A 22875-nucleotide genomic window follows, 5' to 3' on the forward strand; every position below is an offset into this window, starting at 1 on the left:
AAATCCTGATTCTATCCTTCATAGTTCTGGTAACATTCTGGCAGCTTGGTGTCATCTGCCAGTGTTAAAAGTCATAAAATACACTTACCTGTTCTTTTTTTCTGTACTAACTCCTTGTTTTCTCTTTCTTTTTAGCTAGAACACATTCAGAAACACATATGGTATATGTAAGTAACATTTTTTTAATCTTATATATTATCTTTAGTGTTATTGCTGTTGAAAGGGGAGCTGGTTCTCTAGAAATCTATGAAAGGGATAGAGTGGGTTTGAATTCTGTTTCTTCACATGTTACAAAGAAAATGGTGGAACAGCCAGTGATGATAACTTTCCTTGCTGTGAATACAAGTGCCTTTATGTAGATTCAGCTCAGGGACTTTCATATGTATAGGAACATCTGTGTGGCAACAGCTCCATTTAACCACAAGTCATCTTTCCAAACTATGAAATTGCTTTCTGAATACACTGCAACTAGGAAGATACTTCAGTGTGATAACAAGAGGTGAGCATCTATGATTACTTGGCTTACAGGGAATCCCTAGTAAAAGCCTCTTGACTGCCACCGTTTTTTTGCTTTCTTTCTGACTTTCATGGGGTTCCTCCAAAGATGGGGAATAATAAGAGATAGTTTTAGAAAATAAACTGTATCACATGATAATGAAGGACCACCTGTTCCCTTTTCCCCTTTCTTCACAGTAAACTAAGAGGCTGGCTCATGACCTGTTGATGTATGCATGGTCCCGTGGCTTGACTGACAGCAGCAGTCTCATGTCATGGAACATGAAGTCTATAAGAAAAGGCAATTCTGCTGTGGTGGTTTGGGTGAAGGGAAGGCTGCGTGGCTTTTCTAAAGTGGCTTTGCACTTTGTATAACTCTGGTAGCACTTCATGAACCATGAATAGATAGACTGTTTAGTTTATGTGGATGGTAATCCAGTGAGACTAAAAAGTATCACTGATACACAAGGAAATGATGCTTTGACACATGCCCCTGAGAGGTCAATACACCTAGTAGCACTTGGATGTGTGCCACAGAAAGTCAGGCTTTGACAGCTTTTCTGTCACTGCTCTCAGGAAGTTTTAGAAATAGTTGCATGTTCTCCTCACCCATTGTTTTTTCTTTCAAACCTCACCAGGAAACAACCCCTGGGGGCGGGGGTGTATGTGTGCATCTGCACCCACGTGTGTGTGTATTTTTCTTGTGGTTTTATTGGAGGGGGACATTCCCTAGGCCTCCGGTGATTTCAGTGGCAAATGAAAGCGTTCAGCACCTCACAGGATTGCCTGGTTTGTTTTCTGTTATCCTGTAACGGTAGTAGCATCCCATCAAGGGGACACACACTAGTGCTAAACAAATTAGCTTAGGCTCTCAAAGCAATATGGCTGTATTAATATGAATCACTGGCCAGGCCAATTAACCCTGCTGAGAAGTAGGGAATATCTCTGCACTGCTTTGCACTGTGCTGTGCTGGTAGACCTACACCCTGGAAATGTGGCAGCTTTCAATACCAGAGAAAGCCTTGAATTTTATAGTAGAGATTTTTTTTTTTTAATCTCCCGATGAGCCAGGGCAAACAGAAATAAAAAAGAAAGAAAGAAAGAAAGAACCCCTGGTAAAACCCTTCCAAGCCTTACATCACAAACAAGAGGTCATCCCCTGGAATCCCAACCCTAAATGCTGCCCACAACGGACAGCACAGATCTTTGTGATGCAGTCATTCTACTTAGTTTTCGCCTGCTATCCATGGGGTGACACAAGCTGATTGCCCTTCTCGTTCCTTTTGACTTGCACACTGTGATCAGGAGAGAAATAAATGTTAAAAAATCAAAATTGTGATTATATTTTAAATGATCAATTCGCATTTCTATGAGTTACTATTTCAGGACCATTTGCAGATTTAGGCAGATATCGCTGCATTACTTTACACTGGGTTTACAAAATGGAGGTTTTGTCTTTGAAGACGGGAGAGCTAAACTTATTTTCTGAAGAAGGGCCTGACTCCCCACTTACTAGCCTATGCAGAGTTGTTTATCTTTGTGAAAACCAAGTATAAATCTCTAATAGCTTTCTGTCTGCTTTGCACAGGTATATTGAGGCTGACAAGGAAAGAGTAGCAAAAGGCAGCATCGGTGATAAGCTACATGCAAAATTTGGGGAAGCCCTTTTGGTTCCACTCTTTGTTTTAATGTAATGCTGTCATCCAACTTCCCATAAAACCTTTATTCATGGCCTTGGATCATAAAACGGCAGATTAGTGACTTGGAATTTGTACTCAGTACTTATTAAGTGATTTCACTAAACTCTTGAAATGGATAATTAGGGTCATACTAATCTCTGGGAAGGATTTAATTGTGACTAATCAGAGAGAGTTAGAGAATCCATGAAAATTTCAACCTCAAGGCACAAGCACTTCCACAGAAAAATTACTGTCATACAATCATAGAAAAGTAGGGCTGAAAGGGACCTTGGGAGGTCACCTCACCCAACCTCTCAGGACAGGATTATACCTGCCTCAGTGCTCCAATTCACTACATGCTAATATGGTAGCTAATTTAAGGATAGGTTTTAGACCTTTTTTAAGTGAGATAAATTTTCCACAATGCTACTAAACCTTATGCTGAAAGATGACCCAGAACATAAGTTGCCATAACTCAGTTCTTTTTGCCTTTACTGATAAAACAAGTAGACGAATGAAGTGAAATATTATGGTGAACTCAGAGGTGCAAAATCTTCTAACACTTTTTGGTCAGTGCCCTGCTAGAGGTGGCACAACATTTACTAAAACAGGGAGGTCAAACTGTGGTACATGTACTACAAGTGGCACAGGCAGCCTATGGGCACACAGCAGATCAGGGAGGGGACAGGCAGCACAGTGGCCAGTAGGGAATGGAGCAGAAAGCAGAACAGCAGATTGGGCAGGGCATGAAAGCAGAGCAGAAAATCATGTAGAAGGGGATTGGAGTGGCACTCAGGAAGGCATGGGGCTTAATTTGTGCTATGTCTGCCAAAAAGGCTGACCCCAACTGTACTAAACCATTGGAAAAATAATGGTACTAGTTCTGATTTTATGCACACTGCTGGGAATTGAGGTACTTATTGTGGGCATCAGTGAGGTTCATGACAAGGTTTAGGAAACCCAACATATGCAGGTATTGAGTCCATTGCAGGCAGCATCATTTACAAAGAAGGCCTTGTTCTTATGGCACTCTCATACATGATCTGCAGTATTCATCGACTGATGTTGCTTGATGTGCCTGTAGGCTGAAATGCAAGCAATCTGCAATTTGGTTCAGACGTGGAGTAGAACAGGCAATACAGCGATGCCAGTTGTAGCACAGAGCTGGTGATTTTCATTACCTGAAGCAACGAGTGCCTTGCTGGTGGTGATTGATTTTTCTTTGAAGCCTTCCCTTGTACTTGAAGAAGTGTGAAAGTCTGAGCATATATGTGTAGCCTGATGGTGACTGAGGGTATTTGAATGTGAGGTGCAAAAAAAGGGCCCATTTTGGTGCATGAAAGATAGCAAGCAATACTCTTTAGAAACAGCCCATTGCTGATGTAAAGCGAGTGTCATGATGCTGCACTGCCTCAGAGCAGGGGTCCTAAAAGGAGAGCCACGAAGGCTGAGAGGATTTTCAAAAACATTCTTTAAAAAAAAAAAAATTAATAACTCTGAGGTCACTTGCTCACTATGTAATGATGATGTTCAACTCAGCCAACACCTGACAATAATGAATTTCATGTAAAAAGGCTACAAGCCACACTCACCTAAGAGCCCAAACCTACAAGGGGTGACCATGGGACATCAGACTTGATCATACAGACTTTGAAATTAGTGGCAAAGTTCCCATTGACTGTGGGACTAGCATCAGAGCTTATCCATGACTACTATAGGTTTACGTCTTAATAACCTTTACTCCCATTAAATAGTAACTGATTTCTGGGATAGAGTTCCATTGTAATAAGGGGGGAGTAGGGTGTTACCACAGACAAGCAAGGGGGCCAGTATCTTCAGACTCAGGATTCTGGTGCCATGAGTCATGATGCAACTTCCAGGCCCTCATGCAGTGTAAAGGGATAGGGGAGTCACACATCTAGAAGCTACAGTTGTCCAGACGTTGCGAATCCATCCTGAAGCATCCATACCATTTCCTGGGATGGTTCAAGGTTGTTTCCTACCCATCTTCTGCCAAGAAGCCTACTGTTTGAGTGTGGTGCAGGCTGCAGGGTTTGGGTCCCAGTGAATGAACTTGAAGGATATTTGGTGTGCTTTGTACTTTGTATTATTCAGCCTGCTACCGGTATATCTAGACTGAAATCTTGACATGTTATTTATCGCCAGAGTTTTTCATTGTAATGACTAATCAATATTTCCTGCTTTCAGTGAATGAAATGAGATAATTATGCAGGCAGTTTGTGCTAACCACCTTTTAAAAAGTAATGTGCTTCTACTGCTGATTGGTTTTGTACTCCCAGCCCTGCCACCAACCGTTGTGTGACCTTGGGCAAGATACCCAGGTCAGAATTTTCCAGGCTGGATGTCTGAAGAGGGGCCGCTAAGTGCATATCTAGGCAGTCAAGTTAGGGGACTTCTTTTCCAAAGTCATCTTCTCCTAAAATCTGACCCTTGTAAGGCACTTCACATTGGGCACCCCAAACCTGTGACACCTTTCAAAAGTTCAAGCTCCTTGTATGTAAACTGCTCAGAAGCCCCTTTCTGTTATAATTAGCAGAGTGTGGTATCAGCATGTTCATAGTTGATAGCCTGAGATGATTATTCAAATGTCCATTGTAGCTGCATAGCCCAAGGCTTGATCTGTCTGTGAGGCAGCATCTCTAGAATCCTGAAATGATTTATAAGTTTAAAGCATTAGAGCATTGAACAGCAGGCAGGTTATTGGGCCTATTGTTGGATGAGAATCTGACTGAATTTCTGACCAGGCATGGAAGTTTCTCATTAAGAGGCCAATCCAGGATGGTGCTAATTGCTCTCAGCTCCCACTGAATTTGGCCTGAAGAAAATACTTGTCTGGTTTGCAGAAGCAAGCCTCTTAGCAGGTTCTGACAGTCTTGCTACACAGCATGTCCCAAAGCAATGGGTATGTTTGTAATTTAATTCTTCTCTTTCCCCACTACCACTTCTTCTTTCATCTCACTTGCAGAGGGGGTAAGAACGAGCCAGAACCAGAGCAACCAATTCCTCGAAAGGTCCAGATTCGATCTCTCCCTTCCCTGGAAGATATTGATCCAGACGTGTTAGATAGCATGCACTCATTAGGCTGCTTCCGTGACCGAAATAAACTCTTACAGGACTTGTTGTCAGAAGAGTAAGTGCTCACTGAGCTGTGACACTGGTTGGTGTCTGAGGGTTTGTATGCTCTTGGGGTTAGAAATGGGTGACCAAATTCCATCTGATTCTGACTGTGAGCAGAGTTCACAAGCTATATCACTGTTACAAGACCAAAAGAGTACTGCCATGCAACTGGAAGTATGAGCCATCCACAGTTTCTGCCCTGATTGAGCAACAGTTGATTTCTTCTTCCACTTAAAAATAAAGTTACTTAACAACAAAAAAAAAGAAATAATGGGTTACCTGCCCCTTCCACTTGAAATCAGTGGTGAGACCCTGTCCCATATAAGTAGAGACCAACGATCAGTTCCAGTTTCCAGTGTTCATTCAGAAATGAATAATGGGGAGGGAGAAATAGGTGGAGGATGAGGTCTCGGCACACTTCTTAGAGCATAGGTCTTCCCCATCACATAAATTACCATCATCTGGCACCCTCTGTACTATAGAGCTCAGAGGCTGAAAGTCCAAGGAGTGATGAATTCTCTGTCTTGCTTTTAAGTAAGGATTGGCGAATGTTATCAGGGCAGCATGGGGTGTCTACAGCCATATTATGCTGTGTCTGCATTCATGGGTAAATATTCAATCCCTTGCTTCCCTGGAAGATATTGATCCAAGATATGCCGGATCCAGAAACCCAATATGCTGTGTCTGCATTCATGGGTAAATAAAGGGTTTCAGTCTCCCAAGCTCTGAGTCTTGACAGCTTTCTCAAGGGTCTGGCAGGCCCAAGGCACCAGACTGGGAACAGGGGACCACCTTGAATCCCTGGCTCAGATAGGCACCTGGGTGACCAAGTCATTCAGTCTATCCTGTGCCATGAAGGGATGAAGGGATAATGCCTCCTTTTCTCACAAGGATTTTGTGAGGATAAGATCCACTACAAGCACTCCTATGCTGTGGTGATCAGAGTGAGACAGATCATTAGCTTTGGGGTTACAGAATTTTTTTTCTTCTTTCTTGGCTGCAACAAATTTGAAGCGTCCTTGCTTTGTTTCTTTTTCTTTCAGAGAAAACCAAGAGAAAATGATTTATTTTCTTCTCCTGGATCGTAAAGAGAGGTATCCCAGTCATGAGGATGAGGACCTACCCCCCAGGAATGAAATAGGTACTTTAAAGTTGACTCCAGGCACCTTTAACATGTTTCAGTCTATCTTTCCTAGCACTGTCCTCCCTTTGGCATTCAGCCTCCCACCCGCCCCTCGTTCCCCCCACTGAAATGGAAAATGACAGCGCTGAGGTTCAGTATGGCTCCAGCAGCTGCTGTACCAATCCTAAAGGCTCTCAGTTACACTAAGGATCTCTTACACTGGTGTTATACCAGCCCTGGGGCCCCTTTACGCTGCCAGCCTGGTAATCTTAATAACTAAGTCTGGCCATCTCCACTGTTCAAGGTCAAACACAGCAGGACCAGGAGATAATCAGTAAGACATATGTTTTTCACTCTTTAATAGGTCTCTTAGACCCCAGTCTTGCAAAGGCTCAAGGGCACAATCACAATGAGTTTTAGATATGCAAGTATTTTTAGTGAAGTCATTGGATTGCTTGCATATCTACAGCTAAACAAGTACCTAAGTCTTTGCAGCATATAGGCCTTTGGAGGAAATTACATCAATTGATATCAGGAAAAAAATATGAAAATTAAAAGAAGGTAAGACAAATAAAAATGTTTAAAAAATTGAAGCTTACTCTTAGCTACATAGCCAGTGATGAAATTGGGAAGATTATGAAACCGACATTTTTTTTAATGTATCAGCAGAACTTGAAATGTCATAACAGGCAATCTTAAAATATCTTAAATTTCAACCAGGTGTCTCAAAGGTTGGAAAAAAAGGGGGAGAAAAATTCTTACTAATTTTTTCCTCTATTTATTTCTATGAAAAATAGAGTAGGTTTCATTAAGTAGGCATTGTTGCATAGGTAGATATATAGACAAACACGCATATATGTAGTGGCACCCAAATGTTTCTCCTACACACCTTACTATTGTATATTAAAGCTAGTTGAGGAAGTTTTGGACATTTTTATAAAATACTGATTTTTTTTAAGTCATGTATCTCTGTAACACTCTAAGTCTCATGCAAAATTAGCTATAAACCAAGACACCGTCATCACCGTTATTCACCGTACAGAAACAAACTGAAAAGATGGGCCCTGCTTTCTGTTTCATTGGCAAGCCTGGAGTCTCCTCTGCCCTTCAGGGACATAAAATGTTGAACTTTACACCTGCTGCTGCTCCAGGACTCGAGTTCTGGGACACTGGCAATATTGCAAAAACAAAATATTGTATTTGGAGGAGAATAGGTAATGCTTTTCTGACAGGTTAGTTGTTAAAATTGAGACAATGCTAGCAGTGACCTCAGTGGAATGAGTTAGTGGGCAGCGTGCAGACCATGTGATCAAAGATATCTAATACATCAGGTATCTCTGACAGATGATTTTGCAACTCAGATGCTTTTACTGTCCAAAACTCTAACTATAGTAGCTGAATCTTCAGCTTCGTATGCACAAGTGAATGCAAAGCCGTGCCCCATATATATCATCTATCTCTCCTCCCATATCCCAAATTATTTTCATGTGCTGTGAAATAGTTTGAATAGTTTCATTCAAACAATTGTTCACCTGTGCTGGAATTTTCAGCACAGGGAAAGAAAGTGTTCCCTAGTAGGGTTAGATTAACTCTGGGCTGAAGATATCATTGTGCCACATCAGCACATTTTAGACTCCCTGAGCATTATTATTCAAGTGTTAGTAAGTTGTACTTCCTTTCCCACTGGAGGTTTCTACCTCCTCTGCTCCCAGCCATATCTCTGGGAACATGGGGCAAGGTTTAATTAAGAGCAATCATGCTTCTGATGAATATCTCATCATTAGCCATTAGCAATGGCCTTGCGTAACGATAGAAGAGCAGGGAAATGGTAATGGATTTAATAATAGTTGCTTTAAGAAACTGCATTCCTCAGAGATGCATGTTGCCTGAGCTTTTGCCAAACAAAATTACACAATCATATAGTGAGCGCTCGCTCTTTCTTTGTGTAATAGTGTTTAGAAAGACTGGGTGCAAGCTGTAAGCCTAGGCTGACCCATTCGTCCTCTCACAAGTTTCCTCCTTACAGACTTGCAAAATGCCACATTGCTAATGTTTCTGTCATTGACTAATTGTGCTTCAACATTCTCCAGAGCTCATTTCTAATGCCCAGATTGCATTTAACTTGCACTACTTAATGCTCCATTTTATAAGTGTCACTCCAGCTGGATTTCCATTCTCTGATGCCTTCTGTTTTGAACCAGTTTGGTTCAAATCACCCCCTTCACCCTTGCCATGTAATCATACAGTGATTTTCCTTCTCTTCTGACCTTCTTTTTCTGGAGGGTTATTTCATACCTAGCAGAACTCATGTTTCCAGGCCTAAGTAATCTTGATGCTGACTCTTAAGGTTTTCGTTTTGACCTTCGATTCTTTCTAACTAACTCTCAGTTTTAAATTCCCCTTTCTATAGTTTGGTATCCCCATAAGAGCCCCCGGTGCCAACCCCCTAGTGAGAACATCAAACTTAATTATCTTCTGGTCACTATTACTCAGTGGGCGCACACAAGCCGATAAGTCACTGTAGCGACAAGTTACAGTGATGTTGCTTGTCGCTATGGCAACATAGTGTCAGCAGGCACAAACTGTGACGCTGATGCCATAGCAATGAGCTGTGTCGCAGTAGCTTATCACTATGGCAACATTGAGTCTAAAAATAACCGTGTGCCACCAGGACTGCACGGTACACAGTCCTGGGCACGTGTAGATGCACCCAGTGACTCCGCTCCAGTTACAACTTGAACCAGCAGCTGTGTGTTACACAGGACTAAGTTCAGAACAGCCTCTCATCTCGTGTTAGCTCTTTGAAGGAGCAGCTGTTTAAAGGGTCAAGAAGTTATGTCCCTGAACCTTTTCCTGATGTGACATTTGACCATTTTATATGCCTACACTTGAAATCATCCATTATTACTGCATTATTGGATTTGGCTGCTGCTTTTATTTCCCTTAACACTACACACACAGACTATATTTCTTCTGATGTGGAGGTCCATAATGTAATCCTGCTAGTATTTTCTGCTTCTTTTGTTACGTATGAAAAAAAGTTTGAAAAGCGCTTTTCCAGGATCTGGCCAGAAGGCTGCAAACAGCTGTGCCGGGCTCCAGAGCCCAGTTATAGCTCCGTGCTGGGAGCGGGGAGAGAGACCGGGGTTGCGCTGCCTCAAGCCCCACCCCCACCACCTGCTCCGAGGTGCCCCTGCACACGCCAGAACAGAGCTGATGCCTGGGCTCCAGAGCCTGATGCAGCTGTTTGGAGCCTCCCAGCTGCAGCTAGCCCTGGCTCTGGGTAGCTGCTGCCAGCCGGGAGCTCGGGCTGCTCCCAGCAGGCAGCTGGGATGCTGCAAGCCCTGCTAGGGGCAGCCCAGGCTCCATCGCTGGCAGCAGCTACCCAGAGCTGGGGCTGGCCATGGCATGCTGAGCAAAATGGCCTCATGTGCCATGCTTGGCACATGTGCCAGGGGTTGCTGACCCCGGGTTACATCGTAAGTTACACTGTGCTAAAACCAAGAATAAGCAGCAATGGTCTTACAGAAAATATGTGTAATAACTTTGTTGCTGGTTTCTATCATGTCTTTATTTGAAGGTATGGACAGTGCTTCCAGCCTCCAGACCATACTCCCATGTACTCTGGAAGCTGGGAGCACTGGTCGGCTGATCGGGGTTCCCAGCTCGGGGAACACAATAAGCTTCTCTGACTGGGAGCCCCGATCAGTTGATGGAGCTCCCAGCTGCAGAAGTGCAGGGTGTCCCCCCATCCTCCTGCCATATCTGAGTGCTCCAGTCATTGATCAGAAGGGGGCACCATGCATCCCCATGGCTGGGAGCCCCATCAGTGATCAGAGCTCCCAGTAGCAGGAGAGCTAATTAGAGCTGTCAGCTGATTAGAGCTATCAGCCATGGGAGTGCATGGTCCTGTCCCCCCACTTCTCCCCCAGGGCTGGGAGCTCTGACCAAGTGAGGGGACTCCCAGCCACAAGAGGAAAAATTGCTGGTGCAGAGAGAGCGCAGGATGATGATCCCAGGCTCCCCCTGCACTGGCAATGTGGCATCATGGGATCTGAAGCTGACTTCCACAATAGCACATCAGATCCCATCATGCCTTCTTTTTAATGTCTGTCAGTAGCCTAAGAGACCAGACATAATAGAGAGGTGAAACAAGTGGGTAGGAGCCCAAGGGAAGAATGAAGTAGCAGAAAGAATAGGAATATCAGTATTATCCGCAAAAATATAGTGTGGAGCTCAGAAATAAGATGCCCTTTCTTGAAGGTGTCCATTACAAGGGTCTTTAAATAGCCTAACATTGAGAAAATTGCTTCCCCTTTCTTCAGTTTTCCTTCTTTTTGCTGGTTTGATACCATCAGCAGAGGGATGGTCTAATGGTAGAGGCCACTAGTCTGCAGTTCAGTAGACCTGACTTCAGCTCTCTTTCCACTATGGATTTCCTGTGTGCTCTGACAGGTCATCTAAAGGCAAATTCTTAAGGGTATTCAGGTGCCTAAGGATGCTGATGTCAGTGGGATTTAGGTCCTTTTGAAAAACTCACTGGGCCTTTGTAGGTATCATTAGAAGCCCAAAAGCCTTTAAAAAACTAGCCCTTAGTACCCTGTTTTTCCTTTTATAAAATAAAGATAATAGCACCCCTTTACCTTGCAGAAGTATTATGTGAAGACTCAGTTACTATAGTAATAGAGCCTACACATCTACACTTTACTGCACAGCAGACTAATTTGCTGCACAGTAAAGTGTCACGTTCTACACATACATGGCATTTAGGATATAGTAGATTAATTTACTGCACTGCCAGATAGTCTTGTCAGATACAAGTGGTATCCAGCAGTGCAGTAAATTACTGTGCTGAAATGCACATGTAGATGGTGATGTTGGAATTAGTTTACTCCTTCTCAGCTTGTGCCGGAGTATACTCAGTCACATTAATTGCACACGTAGATATGCCCAGAGAGATGCATTTCATGACCTCTCCAGTTATCATCTAGAATAAACAAGACTGACACTTCTAATGGGACAAGATGAGGGGAATCTTAAATTTTATTTTTGAAGGAGTGTTTTAGGCCTTTTCCATACATTAATAAAGAAGCATCAAGAGGGCATGTTACAGAGCAGAGTTAAGGTATAATTTAGCTGGCCCAAGTAATTACAGCAGTAAAGGCTTTAGCATGCAATAGCAACTAGCACATATACACAGGGCTCCTGGAAGGCTTGAACTTTCTTTATGAGCACATACTAAAATCATGCACCGTCCCATGTGCTTAAAGCACAGAGTAGTGAGGATATTGCAGACATGTGAGAGTAGATTGCTCAAGGGAAGTGTTGGATTTTGCCAGACTGACATGTGCTTCAGGTCACAGTCAAATCTAGCTGACTGCAGTCTCTCTTCGTAAAGATCCCCCCAGGAAACGTGTGGACTCCCCGATGCTGAACAGACATGGGAAGCGGCGGCCAGAGAGAAAGTCGATGGAGGTTCTCAGCGTGACAGATGGTGGCTCCCCAGTCCCAGCTCGCAGAGCTATTGAAATGGCACAACATGGACAGAGGTGGGTGGTCCCCATAGCTAGGAGTGATGAGCCCTGTCCTATTGCCTCCCTTAACTCCCCTATGTCCCCTACACAGAGGAATTGCAGAAGCTTTTCTGTCCACATCAACAATCACAGCAACACCCAACAACACTCAAGAGGTAGTTGACCACCAGTGCCATGGCTACTCACGTGGCAGTAGCATTCTTCTTGTAGCTGGAGGGGTCCTGTCTGTTCCTGCTTTTCATTCAGGATCCGAGACAGATACAAGTGGTATCCAGCTTTCTCTGTCATGTATTGTTTACTAGATGTTTTGAGGACAGTGGGCAGGTATGATTCTAGATCTCTCAGATGTAGGGAAAATGCCGCTATGTGGTGTTAAAGGAGCTGTAGGGGAACTGGGGTCCCTGTAACATGCATGTTTGGGGTCTTCTAGTTGTAATGTCTCATGGATGAGACTTCCACTGTCATTACATCAGGGCCGCATTAGTGATAGGCAGAAGGAAGATGTGTGCATTGGGAAAGGACACACAGGTACATCACTTTTTATTAATGAAGACTAGTCATACATGAAAATGGTCAGTGCTTTAAGTTGTAATTTGACATTTTGTGCCATGGACTTGTCCCTCAGCTGTTTAGATCTTCTGGGGAAAGTCTTCTACTTCTAGAAAAGCTTTTGTTGTCTGACGGATGGGTGAAGAGCATGAAATAAACAAGTATAGGGGTCCTTAGAACTACCTCTGACTTGCTAGATAGCTGTGCCAGTATTTGCTAGGGTGAGGAGAACAATTTCCCAAGACCTGCTAGGACTTATTCGCAGAGTCTTTGGCAAGGTATCTTTGAGATGTGGTATCTAAAAAGTTCCCCTGTTTAGGACAGGATGAATGCCAATTAGTCGAAAATATTCTTTTCTATTTGTAGAGTATGTAGGGGAAATGGTGATTTCACAGAGGCCATCGAGATCAAAGGATGTAAGATTGAGAAAGACCGAACATTTATGGCAACACACAAATCAAATGCTATTCTCTCTCTATTGCTCCTGTAGTATCCAGTCATGCTACTGAGGAGATTGCTTGTAAGGGATGAGGTGCAATGTGTGGACCATAGCAAGTAGACAGTTTGAGTTAGAGGTATCTGCATTGGCTTTTGGAGAGCATTTAACTAGGTGAAACAAACAGGAATAGCCTGGTGACACCGACCAACTGAGCAAGTTGTTCAGCCAGCCTAGAGCTTCCTGTTTTGATCCTGATGAGTTCTGATAGCTGGAACGCTCCCTCCCACCTCTCGCCTTTGCCTTGTTATTCCATAGCAAGCTGCCAGGAAGCTGAACCAGTCTCTTGTTGCCCTGAGTGCTTTATTTTGTTTTGAATGTCCCATTCAGCCCTGCAAATGAAAAAAAAAGTTGCAGTAGCAGCTGGTCAGCTGCAAAGGATGCAAAGAGAATGTCTCAGGCAATCCCAGAGAAAGAAGAGAAGGAAGCCTTGGCTTTATGTCAGTGAGGGATGACTCTAGGTTAAAGGGAGATGGGACACATGCCAAAGGGAGCATCAGGGACAATCAAGAGGGTTACACTGGGGGCATGTGTGCCAAACAGTGTCAGCTGAAGTGGGATGTACAGTTTGGATCAAAGGCAGGGAACATGGACACACTGACATTATGAGGAATGAGACCCAGCTCAGTGGTGCTTGTTTTGGAAGGGGTTAAAAGGAAGGTGCTATTAGATTTCAGACTTGAGCTTTCATTACTCATACACAGTCTGCATCCACAGATGACAATGGCACAGCATGCAGCATGATCATTTATAATATGAACTGGCTTCATTAACAAACGCCACCACATGGGGAGTGTCTGGGGATGAGGCACTGCTGTTGGGACACCATCTGTCAGGACAGTCAGCAACAAAGCAACGAGTGCCTTGCACCAAGGGTCAGGCTTTTCAAGGCTAGATCTGTAGTATTCAGCAGCAAGTGACCCACTGAGAGTGGATTTTGCAGCACTGCGTTTTAGGTCTGTGACTTTCAGAGAGTGATGCTGTCTTGGAAAATGACACTCACAATCTAGGAGGGTGGATAATCATGACTTCATGCCAGGGGGTTGGTACAGTACTAGGAAGGTGGAGAGAGGAGAACAGGAGACAGTTTCCTTTGTTAGAAATTAGAGACTATATAATCATTAGAAAATCTCTAGCCACTGCTCCCTTCACAAGCTAGCAGAAATGGTCCTTTCACTGCTCTCCTTATGAGTTGTGTTTTAATCCTACTCCCTCCTTTCCCTGTAGTGAACAGTTGCTTATTTGCAGATAGGGGATGTGTGTGATAACCTCCAGTTGCATGCGTCTGTTTGGTGAACTGCACGTCTTTCATCCAGCTCGAGGTCCCAGGAAGTTCTCATTTTGAAAATATGGCTTTTATGTCCTGCTGCAGAAGCCATTAAAGCTTGGAATAGAGAACTTGAATGCAACAGGCTGGTATGGGGCTTTCTGCTCTTAAGAAAAGGCATAGCCCTACAGCAACTTAGTGGACTAAGGGATAGTGGATAGTGGAGAGGAGTCCTGTGCAACAAGTGGCTTCCAGCTTATCCTCTAGCTGGCCCTCCACTTCCTTGAAACATTTGTTTTGGCCTCTCCAAGTCCTTTCCACTGTGTCTCTGACAGTAAATGCCCACTAAAGAGACACAAACACCGACTCCATCTACATCTGGTAATGAGGTTGGGTTGGTTGTTGCTCAACATGCCAGCTCAAGTATATTGGGTAGCCCTGAGCTTCTCCACTGTGTATGTTCTTGCCTCCCCCACCAGTCAGTTTCCAAGATATTTCCTAGAGATGTTTGGAGAGAGAGGATAAGCACATGGAGCTGTTTAAAGCTAGCTGATTTTGCACAGCCCTAAGAGTCCTGTAAACTGGAGAGACGGCATCTTCCGCTAGTTCAGCAGCTAGAATCTCTGCTGAGATTGCCAAGAGTTTGCAGCTGCAGGGTTCTGAGGTGGGAAGAATACATCAAACTTCCTATGAGGGCTCCATTGACTATTCATTTCCCTTCCATTCTTTTTTTTTTGTGAGTTACCGAAGTGGATAGTTTCCACCAAAACTAGCAGTAGAAACATTGTCTTCCAACACTACCGCCAGTGTTGGAAGACAGTGTTTCGTAGAGCAGATTTACCCATGATACAGAGATGAATGGAATCCTGCTTCTCAGCTTCATGAACCAGGACCCATGCTTGAGAAGCAGAACATGTCTTGTCGGAGAGATGAATGGGATTGGCACTGGCAGGGGTGAGCTATGAAGAGGCAAAAATAAGAGAGCCCTTTCTCTTTAAGTAGACCTGCATGCTGTTTTGAATCTTTGCCCAGACAATGCTTAGTGTTAATGACTTCCAGGAAAGGCTTTCAGAGTCCCAGCTGGAATAAAGAAGGTTTTGCTATTTTCACATTTGGGCATTGTCCATCTCCCCTAGGAAATATAAGCAAGTGATCTCTGCCTGAGGTCCTTAGTCCAACAAAGAGGATTTGTGTGTGTGTGTGCACATGTGTGCACGCATACTGAGGAGGTCACAGACCACATGCGCTGGTAGCCTTTAGTGCTAGAGAATACTTATTCTGTAGGGGTCTGTTCCTGCTGTGTGCATAAGGCCTCAATTCTTGTTAAAGTCAATGAGATCTTCAAGAAATGGTCAGCACCATGCAGGATTGGCCCAGTGATCAGGAGCGGACAGAAAAGGTGTCCTAGAGCTGTGCTTACAAAAGAAAGGGTGGGTTGGGAGGGCTGGGAGTCAGGGACTGCTTCAGGTGACTCTCATTGATGAATGTCCACATTAGTAACTCTGTTTTCTTACTTTGTTCCTGCCATAGTAAAACAATGTTCAGTAAAAGCCTGGATATCTCTGAAGCCAATCCCAAATTCAACAAAGAAGAAAGGTATAAACACTGACAATCTGTTCCTCTCCTCTACCTCACTGCTGAGACCTTAAAGATGCAGTACTTACCTTCTTCACACGGGGACAACTGCTGCTCATGCCCTAGGGAGAACCAGGGAGGGTGGGCACCATTTTATTTTTACTCTTTTAGGGTACAGTGCTGTATCTTTTCATTCAGACCATTCATCCGGGTCAATCACCAAATGCATCATGGACAGGCTGTGCCTGTAGTGGGATTTCCCCATAAAATGTTATGTGATTGCTATCTCTGGGTCAACACTCATGCTCACACTGATACATGGACCAGTGTAGAAAGGGCACTTGTGTTTTAATCACTGTGTTGACTCAACCTGCTTTATCAAGTGTGAGCTGCACTGTGCTTAGAAAGTCAGGAGCTGCTTGGTGCCTGGTCTAGACTGTGCTCCTTGCCATTACCAGTAAGAGTGTGGCCCAACCAGTGGTAGGAATGGTAAGAAATATTCAGATCAGTGTTTCTCAAGTCAGAGGTAAAAAGCTATGTGTCTTCAGGAAAGAGGCTGGCTCTATAAGGCTAGTACTCACTAGAAAGCAAAATACAAAAAAGAACAGTTGCAGGCAAGGTATAATGAAGACATATCAGACTCAGTGGCAGGGTAAGTAGTTGTCTGTAAGTGGGGAAGAGAAAATGAAATAGTGACTCTCACCTCTCAAGAGAGGCAGGGAGGGGGAGCAAAGAGTCAGCCAAATTAGAAGATATAAGAGAACATTCTTGGGTCAGTTTAAACTCTTTGGGTTTATGGTGATCTGTTCATAAACTCTTTCCTAGGGGTAGTGGCTGGCTACACCTAATGGGTAGCTCCCCACCACACTAGCCCTCATGTGCTATGGGCCTTTTCCCCCATCCTGCCTACTTATTCCCTGAACTAGTGTGGTGGTCTGTCTCTAAGGGGTTGCTTTCCGACATGTGCATGTCTCGTAGGAAAAGTGGAGGGAGAGAGGAAGCAAGAAATCCATTCTAGTTATTCATCCCATATATTAATCACCATCAGAGTCATACCAAATATTTCTATTGTGCTGTATGTTTTAACGTATGCAGGTATTAACCCCGAAATTCACCCAGTTAAAGGGTCAGGTTAGCCAGTGCCTGAGTCCACAGACAGAGGGACAGAGGCTTCCCCATATCACCCATATGAGGGGGAGTCGAGATTTCCTCAAGGCCCCACATGAGAACTGGAGAACTCTTCTCCCCAGCACCCTTGAACTATAGCTATGGACCCTTTTTGGAGACATTTGGCTGAGACTATCAGCCTTTTGCAGGCTGAGACAATCCAGCGTGCATACTGTTTAAATATGCAAGGATGCCACAGTAAAAAACAAACAAAAAACAACAACAAAAAACCAGGCAGAAAGCACCAGGTTTGCCTGCAGACGAAGGGACAGCTCCAGAATCACTTGCTCTTAGGAGGTCCTCAAAGAAATGAGCTTGGCACCCAAGATATTAGAAATTCATAAAAGCTTATGGCCAGGATGTGGTCATGACATGTCACTACACAGTGTCCATCCTGTCACTGAGCTTCCCACTGCTGTTATCCTGAGACAAAGACACTGCGTGTTTCCCATGGTAATCCCCTCCCTGAAGCAGAAGGTGAGAGAGCTGAGTTCCTAAAAGTGTGGGCATTTCATTTTAGGCCTACCAAAAAGTATAGCTTTTCAACAGCATCTAGACCTCCCTCACAGGCAGTGAGAGGCCTTTCTATCTTGTTTGTGACCCAATAAATGTCTGCCAGGACTCCTGGCACCATGCATTTCTTTTTGCATTTCTTCTGTAGCTGCTGCATCTGGGGAAAGCATGGAGAAACGAGTTCACAGAGGCTGCTGGGGCAGTCCACTAAAAGCATAGCCTCACTTTGAGCTCCATTCTAGGGGAGATATTTTCAGAGGACTGAAGACAGAGGGCCAGGTTACTGCCTGAAAGCCTCCACAGATACCCGTTCTTGAACGGACTAAGGAGAGGGATGCTACAGGGAATAGAAATTTACTCCAGGTCCACTGATGGAGTGGGGAAGAAGGGGCAGCAAAGAGTACCCCAGCAAAATGACTCTTCTAACTAGTCATGGTGGCCACTAAATCTTTGGCCAATGTTTCATTATCCAATATTTTGGTTGATTCTTCTAAAAGGAATACTGCATCTTTAAGGGTCTCGTCCCTCTAGATGCACATGGTTGTCTTAGTAGCTGAGGCCACTGTCACTTTCTTCTTCTCTGTCTCTCACTCTCTCTCTCTTTCTCTCTCTTCTATTTCTTTTTCTTTCTCTCTTCTATATTTCTCTCTCTCTCTCTCTCTCTTTCTCTGTCTCTCTCTCTCTCTCCCCCCTCAATGCTTTTTTCTCTTCTGTATCTGGGTTGCTACAGCTCCGTAGTTCACTTGCTTCAGTATTGTAGGGAATGCACATGTCTGCGCTGCTGGGTGTATTGTGTCCTGGGATTGTTATTGTTTTTAATCTCATTTCCCTTCTCCTTTTCCCCCATTGTTGATTTGCTTTCCATTCTCTGTTAAAATCCTCAGTGCCTTTGCCTTTGGGGAAAATACCTTGAAAGAAAAATCGATAAATCAATACATATCCATTATATGCATATTTAAATACACTGAGTGTGAACGTGGGTGTATCATGTATGCATAGCCTGGGTGCCAAATGCTAATCTCAGTTGCCAGATGCCGCCGAGAACAACATTTGGCCCTACACTTATCTAAATTGTACGTCCAAACCAAAGTACAAGTGGAGCATCATTCAAGCACATGGAAAAGCGCTCACTCTAATGCTTCTTTCCACTTCTCTGTCAATGTATAACATAATGATTTCTTTCTTTCTATTCAAATTGAGTCTTAAATTGTCTTAAAACCTCCCTATACAGTGTTTGGAATGTTCATGCCATGAGATGCATGCCTGCCTTCGTTTATATGTAAACTGTGAAATCTACTTGGCAAATACTCATTTTGGCATTTCTCATGGTGACCGTCCCATGGAGAATGGATTCCATCATATGGGAAACACTGGCAACTTGGGAGCCCATTCCAGGAACCGGAGAGTGAGAGAGAGAAAGAGAGAGAAAACAGTCCTATCCCACCCTATTTGAAAAGATTTTGGTTGAATGTCAAACCAGAGATTTTACATAAGCCGAAGGCCAGATCAGGAAAATAAAAAGTAGTGACACTATCTGAAGGTTAGTCATGGGCCAGATGTGTCCTGAGAGCTTAATAATCTGACCAGCTCCTTTCTTCTTGGGTGCGCTGATCTTCAGTAAAAAATTAGGAATATTGTGTATCTGAATTGTCACCATTAGGCTTCAGAGTCAACACACCAGGGAGATAAATTGACTGCCCTCACCCCTTTTCCAGGGCTGTTCTTTCAGGCTGTCTTCAGCACTGCATTGATTTATCCTCCATTCACATTGGAACTGTTATCTTTGCAGTTTCTAAGGCCCAGAGACTTAATTTCTTTTAAATGGAAAGTGAGATTCTGGAGCATGTAACTCACCCGCAGGGATAAACACTGGATTGCTGAGCTGGCATGGCCAAGCCAGTGTGAATCCCTGAGTTTAACACAGTAAGTGTTCCCACATCACTGTTAAGCCAGTGTCAAAGCAGGATTGCTATGTGGCCTACAGTCTCACTTACTGGGCTCCCAGGCTAGCTCAGAAATGCACATTTTAATGGCCAATGCTTTTCACAGTTTGTACAAGGGAAACATTTTGGGGAACAGAGGGATGCTATACTGATCTGACTGTGCTTCAGCTAAGAGACTGCATGGAAACTGAGCAAGGAACCTGAACTACTCACTCTGCTGATCGAGTTAGTTTGGTGTGGTTGGGGTCCCTAATGCCTTGGTATGTCTCTCCCCCAAGCTTGCCCCATACAGAAGTCTGGCATGTCTGCAGTGTTTATGTGCAGTACAAAAACCATTGTATAGTAAATTAAACTGTTCCCCTAGTATCCCCTGTCCCCCAAAGGGGAGAATCCCATAGCAATAATGATGACCTTTCAGTTCTCTGAACAGTATTTCACTCTGCTTTTCATACTCTTCTCTCCACTTGCTCCCACGTCCCACTCTGTCTTTCTCTCTCTCCCCTTATTCCCCTCTTCCGAGGATGGCGAGTGCTGATCTATTGGGGTAAGCTCCAGTTTTGGATTATACCTGTTGTGGGACCTGTTATATCCTGTACAAGGACTCTTTCATTTGCACAGTTTACAAATATTGATTTCTATCCTTTATTGAATGAGACTTTCTAGCAAGGAGAGAGATGTGGGAAGAAGCATTTTTGGGTGCCTTTGTATGCGTTTGTGTGTTTTTGTGTTGGGGTCACACTCCATATACTTTTCTTCTTTTAGTTTTGTTTTCTTTTTTGATTGTTGGGGGTGGGGGGGGAGGTTCAATGTTTATGGGGGCATAGAGTTAATCCCAGACACTGTGCAGATACCTGGACACCTTGAGAATGGGAACCCCTTTCCCACCCAGTGCACTTCTCCTGTCTGTCTGGCACACTCCAGTTATTATTGATCCTCGTGGGTTTTTTTGCTTTGCTTTTTACAACAAAACTCAGTCCCATGCTTGATCTGAAATAATTTTGGGGTATTTTCTCTCCACTTAGCACAAATTCTTTTTCTATAGGGAAATAAGCAGTTGGCCCCAGAAATAGACACAAATTCTTTGTTTTTCTGTACTGTAAATAGACTCTAGGTATATCTAGGAATGTGGTCACACTTTAGGATAAACATTCCTCTATAAATGTGTAACATCAGGATGACAAATAATTTTAAAATGGTTTTTAATATTTATTAAAATGTTATATTTATTAATAAATTGGAGTAGGATGTTACAGTGTCCAAAAAATCAACAGGCACTTTGAACTGTGGAATATCGGCAGTGAAAGCATCTTGTACTGATGTAGAGATTATGACTTGTAACATATTGTTCATGTTACCTCAAGTTTATAACACATGCTAATTATCTATTAATTCTTTATAAACTGTTAATTTAATATGCAGTGGGCACATCTACATGAGACACTAGACGTACAGTAGACTAATTCTAATGTGCATTCATGTGGCAGGCAAAAACTGTGCTAATGCGCTAATGTGCAGTAGAATTAGTGTACTGCACATTAGCATCACAAAAAGGTGTGTAACATGTTATCACAGGTACTAAACTTAACGCACCATAATTACAGTGCATTAATGAATGTGTAGATGTGCCCTGTGTGACAAAGAATACTCTTAATGAAACCAGAGCAGAATGGAGCAAGCTACCCCTCACACCTCCTCATTTCACCATGTGTATGAGATTCTGAAAGATTTTGCCTCCATTTTCTACTAGGGGTACAATTAACTCCTATGATTAGGTCTGTGGACTTTAACATAACTATTTACAGTAGGAAGCAGTTGCAGAGTGGAGCCCTAGGAGTATGAGGCCTAACTCTCCATGGTGCTGAACTTGCATTAGCCTCTCAATCTTCCAGTCTTATGCACAATTTTTCAAAGGGACAAAACAAGTTTTCTGGCTAGTGCTTAAGACCAAAGGTTTAGATGGATTGGGGAGCCAGCCCCAGCTTGAAATGCTGAGAGACCAATTGGACTGCTTTCCTATCAGCTTTCTGGAGAACTTGGACTCGGTGTTGCAGTTTAGGAATCTTGATCTTAGCAAGCATAACGGCATTTAGTTTATGTTTGATTCCAAAGGATTTGTGCTTTAAAAAAATGAGCAAGTAGCTAGCTGGATCCTTTGGCTGAAATGTTAACTGCCACTGATGGGACTGGATAAATCCAGAGTCCTGGTTTCAGTGAACACCCTCCAGGGATGCAAATTCAGTGCACATGCTGTGTCATACATCCATGCTTCAAGCTCCCATTCTTGGATGCAAGCTCCCAGATGTGCATAGCTAAAATGCTGATGACAGGGTTGTATCCAACACACAGTGACAAACAAGCCTGGGACCAACAAGCCTATTTGAAGACGTCTATACAAGGACCTGGTACTAAACAGTACCATTTATTATCATAGAATCATAGAAGTCGGGTCAGAAGGGACCTTGTAGATCTTCAAGTCCAACCCCCCGCCTGGGTGGGAGAAAAACTGGACTCAAATGAGTCCCACCAGGTAGGCATTAGAAAAGAAAATTCTGAAAGTGGTTGAATTCATGTCTCCTACAAAGCACTGAATTTCATGTGACACTGTAAAAACTTGTGAGAGTTTTATTTAAACAGAAAACAAAGGTAAAGTAAGTCCAGTCTAGATTTGTCACTGGATTCTAATTTTTTGGCAGAAGTGAAACATTTTTGGTTGTTCTTTGCTAAGATTACTGTCAGAGAAGAGACAAAACAAGCCTTTAATCTTTTCTTAACTGTATGGGTTTAGAATTGTTTGAACAAATGATTTCTAGTGTCCTAGAGGCTGTTGAGGAGCTGAGAAGAAGCAATATGTCTGCAGTTTATCAAAGAGCATTAATTAGACCCAAGGGTAAAATGGTAACCTACAGAATTTATCCCTGATTTGAACTTACGGCTCTAAGAAACTTGGTTTCGCTGGTAGAAGGGTATGAGAAATAGCACCAATCACCTTTACAAAACATTTCTAAAATATTTTGTTTCTGAAAATACATAGCCCATATAGGGTGCATAATGGCATGGGAGGAAGATGAGTTTTTCAGTAGCACTGAAGTGACTTAGGAGCCAAAATCCTCCTGAAAACTAAAAGGGCTTATGCTCATAAGTGATATAAGTGCTTTTGAAAACCCCATCCCAATAGCTTTATTTGCACCCAATTAGTATGGTGATAAAGCCTTTCTCCTAGACCGGACAGTCATGTGTGACCGCTAAAAAGACTGATGAGCAGTGGTGCACAGTACACAGTACTGGGACATGTACTATCTGAAGCATTGTCACATAAGGCCAAATGAGGTGTGCTATATTATCAGTTATAAGGAGATACCAGGTCAGCTGCCTTCTTAGGGTGCCATGGAGTGCTCT

The 22875-nt window shown here is 43.4% G+C and overlaps 1 protein-coding gene across 5 annotated transcripts in view; it reads left to right on the forward strand.

The window, feature by feature from the left end:
• The window catches only part of BRSK2 (BR serine/threonine kinase 2), a 488884-nt gene that overhangs the window by 417769 nt on the left and 48240 nt on the right, over positions 1-22875 (forward strand). For 3 of the 5 annotated variants that reach the window (XM_019552172.1, XM_019552173.1, XM_019552176.1), the window contains exons 11-15: positions 136-167; positions 5161-5325; positions 6356-6453; positions 11834-11984; positions 15812-15877. In XM_019552172.1, coding sequence (XP_019407717.1) covers positions 136-167; positions 5161-5325; positions 6356-6453; positions 11834-11984; positions 15812-15877 — 512 coding nt within the window. The remainder of the gene's footprint in view (positions 1-135; positions 168-5160; positions 5326-6355; positions 6454-11833; positions 11985-15811; positions 15878-22875) is intronic. The other 2 variants (XM_019552174.1, XM_019552175.1) reach the window with 1 other exon arrangement.

The sequence above is a fragment of the Crocodylus porosus genome, unplaced genomic scaffold (genome assembly GCF_001723895.1).
Source record: "Crocodylus porosus isolate Cpor-Errol unplaced genomic scaffold, CroPor_comp1, whole genome shotgun sequence".
Classification (NCBI taxonomy): domain Eukaryota; kingdom Metazoa; phylum Chordata; order Crocodylia; family Crocodylidae; genus Crocodylus; species Crocodylus porosus.